The following is an 11,346-nucleotide window of genomic DNA, read 5'->3' on the forward strand; positions in this document are numbered from 1 at the left end:
TTCGTATGGTTCACAATGGTCACGCATTTTGTATGCCTTTTATATGACAGAAGGTCACAATTCAAACTGGCCGGATGTATTCAAACCTGTTGTAAATACGTATAATTTATGTGAAATAATGTTTTATTCAGCATGCTACACTTACTTTAATAAGACAAGAAAAATTCTAACCTAAAATTTAAAAAATTGTTGAAGCAGTCTCTTTTTGACGTATTAGTTTAAGAAATGTGAACGTATATATTTTAAATCCAATAAAAATATATGTAATATGTGTTCATAACACTTTAAACCCAGCATTGTATTTTGAGTGTTTTTGTCGTTAAATTTCGTATTAAATAGTACCCAGAAGTTCATTTGTAACTTTTCGTAAACATATTTAACTTAAAAGGCATCGTAACACTTTGTTGACGTCGTTTTTGCTTGCGCTATGTTCACCTCATTTTTCCATGGCAGCCGGTTTACATTTTACCAATCAACAACCAGCCAGTATGTTTCCCATAGCGGGCGGAAGAAGTCGCGTTCCCCGCCATTTTGCCATAGATAACTTTCACGAATAACTATCCTGTATTTTCCCGCGTAAAGGTACAAACTTAAATAAATAACTTTTTTATTGTTTTAATTATTGTATTTTACATCAAAACTCAAATTGTATTTATAGTTTAGTTAAATTTTTGTGTGACTTATTTAATGGTAGAATCAACTCGTTTCGTGTGTGAGTGTGTTGTCTTGTTTAATATTTATTTTAAAATATCGTAAAAAAATTGTTGAGTAGATACTTAGTTATTTTTAAAGTTTCTTTTCAATTACATATAAAGAGACATTACAATTTTTTTTTTTGCTGCAGTTTTTCAAATCAGTGAAAATGATTTGGACGGTGATCTGTCTATCATTGTTGACCTTCGTAAGAGGCCAAGAAATATGTTTATCTGGTGAAGAAGACCCTTATCTACTCTTCGGTACTAAAACATCTTATATTTTCGCGAATAAAATATTTCCATCAACTAGGATTCAAGACATTCCTGGTAAGTATTCTCTATTCCTTTATTACTTTTCCTCCTGAATAATGTCACTTAAGGAAACTTAATTTCTTCTTTTTATTTACAACACTTAAAGGTGTTTTATAGTATATCGTAAAAATGTAAATCAAGATCGGACCTATTTAACTTTACACACTTTACAATAAATATATTATTATTATTAAAAAACTACATAAAGTAATTATTATGTTTTGTCTAGAATATATAACTAACTAGCTCGCGACTTCGCCCGCGTGAAATTAAAAAATAACGAAAAATATAGTCTGTGTAACCCACTGATAACGCAGCTTTTTATTGGTGAAATAATTTTTGAAATCGGCAATATACTTTTTGAGTTATTTCAATAAAAAAAAATCCAATAAAAACAAATCTTTTCTCTTTATAATATTGGTATAAAGTATGAATGTATATTTATTAACATGTATAACCTAGTCTAGACCTTTTATTACGACTTAATGTCGTCTCAAAACATAACCACATTCCGGTTTACATACTTTTGTTGTAGCTCATTTGCACGTGTCGATTTACAACTACTTCCTTTTTTAAAATCAGCACAATTGTTAATAATTACTTTAAAACGTCTTTAAATTGTTAAAACTTACCTAATGTTTTGAACAACTGTCCAATACAACTAATTTATACGATTGTAAACCAACGGTGTGCCTTTGACTTATAATATGAACGTGACAGAATTTACGGTACGTTATTCTGTCCTACCATTATATTACGGTTTTAAAATATGGTTTCTTAATGAGAAAACATTAAAATAAATATTACGTTTATGAATACAAAGCTTTAACTCCGACTAAGAGTTCAAACCAGCTTTCACAATAAGCTAATAAGGTACTTACAACCTGTGGAAATCAGCACTTAGTTTTAAGTCATTACTTAGTAATAAAACTTGGTTATCGCATACTACAATACTAGGCCACTGGTTGACCACAAACACAATCCACAATCATTTGTAGATTTAATATCTTTAAGTGGTAATATAAGAATGGTAGGTATATTCACTCTAAGGATGTACATATTCATTTATATATACTAGCTATTAAAAACATGATCCTGCTGCAAGACACGGCCGAATACTGAAACGCCAATTTTTTTATAATATAAGCAGACACCTATTTGAATCCGCCAAAATGACAAAGTGACCGCTGACCATAGACGAAGGAAGGTAAATAAAGAAATTCCTCTTCCTATACGTCTCCTCCATCGTCAGAACAACTTATGTGTAACAGACTTGATGACCCAAATTCTTTACTAATTTTGATGTCTATCAGATTGTAAGTGTTTAAGAAGCGAAGTATTAAAGGTCGGTTTCAATATTTGGCCGTTAACCCGTGAGAATGATCACAATACATTCAAAGTTAGTCTATAAAAGGATTCACTAGATATTCCATTGTTAAAATGGAAAGCTAATACTAATACAGTACACCATAAAAATGCACTACATTAAAACAATAGTGGGAGTTGAATCATTCAATGGAACATTCGCGATATCATTTGTACGCGTTTTATGATTTATGTGTTTTATACTACATTTTATGAATCGTGATATATAGTACAGAAGAACCTCGGTAACATAAAAACCTCTATAACTTCAAAAAATAATATGTCTCCTTCCCATTAGAGGCCAAAACCTCTATAACATAGACCCTTGTAACCTTAAAACCTCTATAACTTAAAATATTTTGTGTTTCCCTTGGACTTTAACTTATCGAGGTTCTACTATACTTGCTGTTGCTCGCGATTTCGCCCGCGTGAACTTAAAATATAATAAAAAGATTTTTGTTACTCACAGATTAATTACCTTTATAACGGTGAAAGAATTTAAAATAGGCCCAGTAGTTTATGAGTTATTACAATACATACAAAAATACAAATCTTTCCTGTTAACTTATAGTATAGATATAAGAACCATTCCCATACGTTATAAGCTAGATTTAATGTACGCAAAGGATTCTATAATTTCCATTTATGATATCTCTGTTCTCTTAGAGAAATGGGATGGCCATGTTTCTTTATTATGGCAAGGAAAACCCACGGTTAAATCAAACAATAATTTGCTCAACAGCGTTGTTGTCAAGTAACTGTAAATCGCGCAATTTTATTACTTCATAAGTTTTAACCGTTGTTCAAATTGCATTTAATGTCTTCTCATTCTATAATTTTAATAGCAATTTCTGCTGCAGACATGTCCAATAATAAAATATTTTTTTTTATCATGTGTAAACCAGCGCTTGACCACTATTCCACCTAGACCATGTAGAGGGAGTGAATGGAAGGGGGAAGGAAGTTGAGCGAGGCATTGAGACGAGAGCCCAATAATGCAGTTTGATATGCCATGCCAATGGGTGGATGACAAGGAGACTGCGGGGCCGCGTGAAAATTTGATGTTTGATACATCTTAGTACTACCGTACTCACAGACGATAGTCACTAAGAGAGTTATTCAACGTAGAATTAATACGAGATGTACCCTAAGCAATTGCTAATGACTAACTGCATTTAAATTACAGATTTTATAGGTCTTATATGTAATGGGGTCAACTAAATCGATATGATCACTGAAGTGTTATAATCACTTCATTGCCTTGGAAAAAGCTGACCTAAATGCTCAAGCGTTCACTTGACCAACCCCGCACAGGCACCCTGCATAGGGGCTGCATATACTGCTCATGCTTCGTTTGATGTTTTACTTGCAATCTTACTTAAGGCCTGCCCCACCGCTGGCTGATAGAAGCACAGATAGCTTAAAAATGACGTCACTGTCAGATAAGGGAACAAATTCCGATATTTCCATCATATGTTTTACACGTTGGATTATCAGACAATTTTAAATTTGGTGAGACATGCCCTTAATTGTTATAATGCGAAAGTGTTGATGGATAGATGATTGTTTGTTAGAGTTTACAGCCTAAACTGCTGAATGGATCTTGATGGAATTTGAAATAGATATAGAACATAACCAGCAAGGACATATAAGCTACATGCTTTTGTTTTTTTAATGCCACGAGGACGAAGTCGCGGGCGAAAGTATTCACATAAATTACTAATAACCGTGGGTTTTCACGCAATAACAATAATAATATTAAAATTTTCTGGATATCGGATAGTCTACGTTCATATTATAAACCATCTTTAAAGAACAATCTTTATGACGATTTCAATGATGTCATTGAAAACAGAAATACCAACTAGGATTGTTGGTTGCTTAATATTTAATATACTAGTTACTACACTAGTGCACTAACATCAGGTGTTAAACGATGACCTCAGACAATGAATAGGGCCTTATTAATGCTCATGACCTTAGTACCATTTGCACTTATTTACATCGATAGAGATCGTATCCGTGTGATTCATAGTTTATCGTAAAGTACTTGATTTAAGAAAGTGTTAATTAAGATTGAAACATCTTAAATCGTTACTCATGCTTCCGTGCTATAAAATTATAATTTTACGAGCGCGTACACCTTAGATTAAACTATCGCACAACTGTTTTGTCGTGCTTTGACTCCTATCGGTTTATATGGAGGTTCGAAAACTACTCGAATAGTTGAAATTTCTTTGAAACAATTGACAATCGCATAACAGTTGTGTGTGTCAAAGGTGTGCGGCCGCTCTATCAGATACTAAAACTCTGTTTGCCAAAGAATCTTATAATTGTTGTAGGTTCGAATACCACATGATACACATTTTGATTCAACCATAAAAAATAAAATAAATACGTTTATCTATATTAAAAATAAATAATAGAAACTAGTGTTATCTATACTATTATAATAAAGCGTAAATACACACTTCTTTGTTGCCTAAGACGTCAGCAATCACAGAACATTTTTGGATAGTTCTTTTTTTAATAAAAAGCCCTACACTTACGTCACGCTTTAGGCTATATATTTTCACGCCATTAAACTTAGGGGGTAAATATTTTGGATAAAAACTCTAATGTGGGAAAGAGACCATAAGTTGCCGCCAACATCAAGAATGCTTTCTTGCCATACTTTGTCATCATGTCATGTCTGTCATCTTGACATTTGCAATTGAATTTGACAAATGTAATCAATAAAACAATTCTTATAATTTCATGCGAATGAAGTCGCACAGGAACAGCTTGTTTTTTTTATATTTAACTTGTTTAACTTTGTATGATCGAATTCATTTTTCCAATGTAATCTATAATAAACAATGTTACATTTAATTTTTTGTAAACTTCAAATCGCATGGAATAAAGGGTTTTTTATTTATTTTTTTTAACTTGTATTTGTTATCAGGTTGTCAACCGGTCGCGATTTGGTTGCTGAGTCGGCACGGCTCGAACAACCCTGAGGCGAACGAAACCGCTGGTCTACAAGCACTCACCGATCTCAGAAATAATATCCTTACTAACTACAGAAATGGCAACTTTAGGAATACTAACGTAAGTAACAAGTAATTCTAAAAGTGTGTGTATGTCTAATGTGTATATTATAAAAGACTAGCTGTTGCTCGCGACTTTGTCCGCGTGAAATTAATGAATATAGCCTATGTTACTGATAAGGTAGCTCTTTAATGGTTAAATGATATTTAAAATCTGCCCAGTAGCTTTTGAGTTATTTCAATACATACAATAATACAAATCTTTCCTCTTTATAACATTAGTAAAGACAAGATGGTAAATTTAGCATAGAAAAATCATAAGATACAAGTCATATAACAATCATTTTGAATGATGGCAATGAAATTTTAATTACTTATTTAAACGTTTACAATGTCTAGTGCATCGTGCATCGTGTATCGTGTCCTTGGTACAAAGGAAGTTTATATGCAATCAAAACACGTATTTCGCATGCAAAGACCTTGGTCGGAAACCCTGAGCTTCCGTGCATGTTTCTAAGGAATATATTACATTATGTACACGTAATTAAATGCGACATGCGAAACATTCAAAATACTTAAAAAAGGGTCTTATTTAAATATACTGCAACTCCATAAAATAACTCACTTTAACCTTAAATATTTGGTACTAGGTTTCTCCCTCGATTCCACTCGTGTTTAATTATAAAATGATTAAAGCAATGTGCTTTACCTTTATGATAAGAAAACCCGATTGGAATAATAGTACCAGGTTATTGTATGTTCGAATAACTTATATTTAAACAGATGTAAATGTATAATGCTAATCGTATGGCGTATTAAACCTGAGTCATGAGTACCAAGAACGACTTTTAGAAAAAAACATCGTTATGCATATAACAGAATATTTTAGCTTTTTCTTTATTAAATGCCGTCGTATAGAAAATAACCACCTTAACACGTTTACTGCGACAAATAAAATCATAATTTTTCATGGTGCGGCGGCGGGCCAAAATGAGCCCCCCATGATATTCCCGCCAGTGCGTGGCAGGTCTTTCTAGACCCACCAACACTAGGATAAAATAAATTGCTATAAACTTGTGGAAACATATACATTTTATGAAATGTATACATCTGAGATAATTGTTTCGCAATAGCGATACGGACATAGATTTCTTCGTCCGCACCAGTCTAAGTAATGCGTCAGGCCGATATCAGCCTGTTACAGTGAGCGTGTTAATTAAAACTAAGGTTTTAATAAAACATTGCTATCAGTCTTCATTAAAAAAACAAGTTTTTTATTTTTTTGGAGACTACATATTAAGCCATACATGCATCTTAATAAAAAGTCACGTCTAAGCTAATTTCTGACGTGATTTCCAGCAACGCATCTGTTCATCGGATTTGAACCTGTTAGAACGTTGGTCATGGTCTCCCGGTGATCCAGCGCTCGCGGGCGACCTCACCAGCGATGGGTACATCTCCACGCAGCAGCTCGCACAGGCCTGGAAGCACAAGTACCCTGGACTTCTCACTGACAACCCACAAGATTATCTGGTATACGTCTTTTCATATATCTTGTCAGCTCAAGTAGCGTTGCAGAGTTCCGACCGCGCACTATACTCTGATTGACTTGAACGATGTACCGAGCTATCGACATGTATAATAACTTCTATACAATATTTTGTGTTTTTAAATATACTTAGTTAGTTTTTGTGATATATTTATAGGGATGTAACTAACATTTTTTTGCTCTCTCCCCAAATTAAATTACATTTTTATTATTAAAGATATACCCGTTGATCGCAACTTTGTCTGCATGAAATAAAAAAAAATAATAAAAACTATAGCTTATATTACTCACCTTTGACGTAGCTTTTTTATAGTGACAGAACTTTTAAAATCGGTCGAGTAATTTTTGACTTATTACAATGCATATAAAAATACAAATCTTTTCTCCTTATAACATAGATCGATAGGACCGTATGTTACGTTTGTATCAATCAAAAGTGTTATAGACAAGTTTCTATGTTTGGTTCGTTTACATCACGTGTAAGATGCCTTAGTTGGTAGTTGCTGGATTACGTATTATTTACTATGATTGGATAAATAAGTAATGCAATTGGATTACATTAATCTTTTCGATGATAATGCAAGTCACACACGTTAGGTTTGAAAAGTTTTAAATCAAAGCCTTAAATATTTCTATGCTCTAATAAAATTCATAACGTACTATGCTTTAAGATACGAGCGTCGGTGGTTAAACCAATGGGTTTAAGCAAATATCTTCAGGTTTTGGATTCGAATCCCGCCTTGGACCAATGTGTTTTTCGATTTTTCGAATTTTCATATGTACATAATTTACCCGACGTTCTTACGGTGAAGGAAAACATCGTCATACTGGACATATCGGCGAAGAAATTCAAAGATATGTGTGAAGTCAACCAACCCGCATTGGGCCAGCGTGGTCGACTATGTCCTAGTCACCCCTTACTTAAGATAGGCTCTGAGCCCCTCTGTGGGGACTTATCATGTAAGGAGCTGGTAATGATGATGTTTTAATTTGAAATGTATAATAATGTAATACGTAAGTTTAATATTTCAGTTTAAATACGCCGACGATCTCCGTTCGAGCACCAGTTTCAGAGCTTTCACTGAAGGCTTGTTTAAATCTCAGTCCGGAGGTAATGACGTGCCCAAACAAAATGATGAAAAAATATTACGAGTAAGTATCATTTATAACTAACTAGCTTTTGCCCGCGACTTCGTCTGCGTGGAATTAACAAAAAAGTGAGTAGCCTATGTGTTCTTCCAGACTATCTTCTACATCTGTACCAAATTTCATCGAAATCTGTTCAGCAATTTAGGCTACAAATTCTAACAAACATCCATCTCAACTTTCGCTTTTATAATATTAGTTAGAAGTAAGATAATTACTTAGAAATTAATGTACTAAACTGTTTTTTATTTTGTTTCTGTTTTTAAAATTGGACGTCAGTGGTTCAGCGGTTAAATACTTGAATTACAGGTCCTGAGTTCGAATCCCTATATACCAATGTGTTTGCTTTTGAATTTCGTATGTACATTTACCTAACGTTCTTACGGAAAAATAAAATATCGTAATACCTGTACAGATCTTAAAAGAAATCCAAATATATGTAAATTCAACACTCAGAGGACCAGCGTTGACTATAGCATACCCCCTTAGGGTAGGCTCCGAGCCCCTGAGTGGAGATTTTAGTGAGCTATTATAAAATTGCAATTGATATATTTGTATTGCAGCCATACAAATTCTGTCCAACATGGATTAATGAAGTAAGAGAAAATAACAATACTTTAACACAAAAAGGTACATTCGAATCCAAACAAGAATACAGAGAGGTGAGTTTCACAAAGTATAACTAGCTTTCGCCCGCGATTACGTCCGCGTTGAATTAAGAAATAACAATATGTGTTTTACCAGACTCTCCTCTATCCTCTATATCTCCAAATTTCATCGAGATCTATTCAGTAATTTATGCTAAAAACTCTAACAAACATCCATACATCCAAACTTTCTCTTTTATATTAGTAAGATTAATTCTGTGTGTAAATACAAAAAAGTAAATTAACATCGACAGACCATGACTTGATCGCTTGGTTTCTTTTTGAATTCTTTTCAATTATCCGAATTAAAAAAATATCTCTCATTACAGTATTCTTATAATTAACTTTTTTTTAACTCGGTCACTGTATCTCAGATCAAAATAGACACAGTATTCAAGTGTCTTGTAAAATACCGCTCGGTTCGACTTTCATGAATTATTTTTCTATTCATGTTTTTCAATCGTCCATTACTTAACCAATACAAAAATAGAACTAGGAAAAAATATAATTGTACTAATTTCATTGTAATCCCTTCAGCCGTTTAGGCTGCAAACTCTAACAAACATCCATCTAAACTTTCACATTTATAATATAAGTAAGAATCTCAGTTTTATCTGACAGATTTACCTGAACAGTCGGATCGAAGTTGAAATCGGACTGTTCAGATAAACTAAGCGTGTGTAGTAGGCATAAGAATTAGTGTAATAAGAGCGCGCGAACACCTGAAACTAAACTATCGCACAACTGTTTAGTCGCTTTGATTCCTTTGAGCTTATATGGAGGTGCACACTACTCGATTTGTAGTTGGAGGCTACCAAACTATAGACAATCGCACAGTTGTGCGACAGTTCAGTCAAAGGTGTCTCTACACTTATAACAATTTTAAAAGTATTTCAATCGATGACGTGACAGATGATAAGCAACATATCGAAGCGTCTTGGCTTCAACTATGACGTACATCGTGACGTCATCACCTCCATGTACCAAATGTGCCGATACAACAAGGCGTGGGATGTCGCTCACATCTCGCCTTGGTGCGCTGTGAGTACATCAAAATCAATCAATTTGTAAACAATCGATACTTTTAATAATAATTCCACGGTTTTTATTTATTGGGGAAAAAATAGCACAAGAAAAAAAATGATATAATACAATTCAGAAGTTTTGATTAGATGCGCCATCCACAACTTTACCACATAATGACTATAATAATGAGATAAATCTATAGATAGGCTTCGAGTGATACTTCTGGGGTCTGCTGGACTACTGGGGACTCTAAGATATTCTTTTGGTTAGACAGGTGTCGTATCTATCATGGCACAGATCGTTTTTCTAGATTTTTGATAATACCTGCACAGAATAACAATTAGCCTATGCTATCTTCCAGACTATCTACACACAAGCTTGACGGAGGAGGAGATGCATAGGAAGGGCAAATATCCTCTTTATGTGCATCTCCTCCTCTGTCGGATAAGGGTAGGCAACGCATCTGCAATTGCGGATGTCTATGGGCAGCGGTCGCTTCGCCATTTTGGCGGATTCAGGTGGCCGCTTGTTCGTTTGCCATCTTATGTTATAAAAAAAAGCTAAATTTCATCAAAATCCGTTCAGTTTTGGAGATATCAACAGATGTTTTTTTTTATGTTAGATGAATTCATGATATACTAACAGTCGCCCGCGACTCCGTCTGCGTGGTGTGTAAAAAAATAAAAAAGTAGCTTATGTGTTCCTCCAGATTGTCTTCTATATCTGTGACAAATTTCATAAAGACCGGTACAGCAGTTTAAGTAACAAACAACAAACATCCATCCATCAAAACTTTCGCATTAGTAAGATGTAGATATTATTAACTGAAAATCTTATTATTTAATGGAAATTGTTATTTGAAATTAAAAAAAAAACATTGAGCAAATTGTATTTATTTTTTTAAAACTATGGACAACTAATGTAATATAACTATAGGTTTTCACCAAAGATGATTTAAAAAGGATTGAATACGCGGAAGATTTGGAAACATATTATAAGTATGGATACGGAAACTCGTTGAATGAGAAAATGGGCTGCACCACGGTTAAAGACATGATGGACTTTTTGAAGAATCACGTGGAACATGGTGAGCAAAAAACTTACAATAACTATTGCTATTGTTAATCAAAGAAAAAACATTTAATTTATTAGTAATACTGCCGATCTAAATCGTTGATTAATCAACTCAGGGATGATAGAATTATTGCTAAATGTACACTAAGGGAGACTAACACTCTCTTAGTTTCTTTTTTTTTAGATTTTTGCCCAAAAAGTGTCAAACATTTTATATCCCTTGCCTTGAAGCACTTTTTTGAAATTACCAGAAGAGCGCCTGCTAGTTCTTAGAGTTGCCAGTAAGCAAAAAATTCCCAACTTCCTTCGAAATTCTCCCATGTTGAAAACAAAACAAAACTATAACTGTGCTATTTTTAATCGAATTTCGAAATTACAAAAATGTCCACATTCACTCGTGCTGTTAATTGGTCAAAATATGACGGTTTTACATAACAATAAAACCGATATTATGTGCCGAGAAAACATACAGCATTGCTTATGAAGATGCGTTATATACTTAG

The 11,346-nt window shown here is 33.7% G+C and overlaps 1 protein-coding gene across 2 annotated transcripts in view; it reads left to right on the plus strand.

The window, feature by feature from the left end:
- Nucleotides 1–420: 420 nt before the first annotated feature.
- The window catches only part of LOC106107414 (multiple inositol polyphosphate phosphatase 1-like), a 16,204-nt gene continuing 5,278 nt past the window's right edge, over nucleotides 421–11,346 (plus strand). Inside the window, exons 1-8 of one of the 2 annotated variants that reach the window (XM_013288260.1) lie at nucleotides 421–582; nucleotides 845–1,022; nucleotides 5,317–5,462; nucleotides 6,761–6,934; nucleotides 7,983–8,102; nucleotides 8,660–8,758; nucleotides 9,656–9,784; nucleotides 10,706–10,856. In XM_013288260.1, coding sequence (XP_013143714.1) covers nucleotides 863–1,022; nucleotides 5,317–5,462; nucleotides 6,761–6,934; nucleotides 7,983–8,102; nucleotides 8,660–8,758; nucleotides 9,656–9,784; nucleotides 10,706–10,856 — 979 coding nt within the window. In that variant the 5' untranslated portion in view covers nucleotides 421–582; nucleotides 845–862. Of the gene's footprint in view, nucleotides 583–642; nucleotides 713–844; nucleotides 1,023–5,316; nucleotides 5,463–6,760; nucleotides 6,935–7,982; nucleotides 8,103–8,659; nucleotides 8,759–9,655; nucleotides 9,785–10,705; nucleotides 10,857–11,346 lie in introns of those variants that run through there. The other variant, XM_013288262.1, reaches the window with a different exon arrangement.

This window comes from Papilio polytes, unplaced genomic scaffold (assembly GCF_000836215.1).
Source record: "Papilio polytes unplaced genomic scaffold, Ppol_1.0 DF822067.1, whole genome shotgun sequence".
In the NCBI taxonomy this organism is placed as follows: Eukaryota; Metazoa; Arthropoda; class Insecta; order Lepidoptera; family Papilionidae; genus Papilio; species Papilio polytes.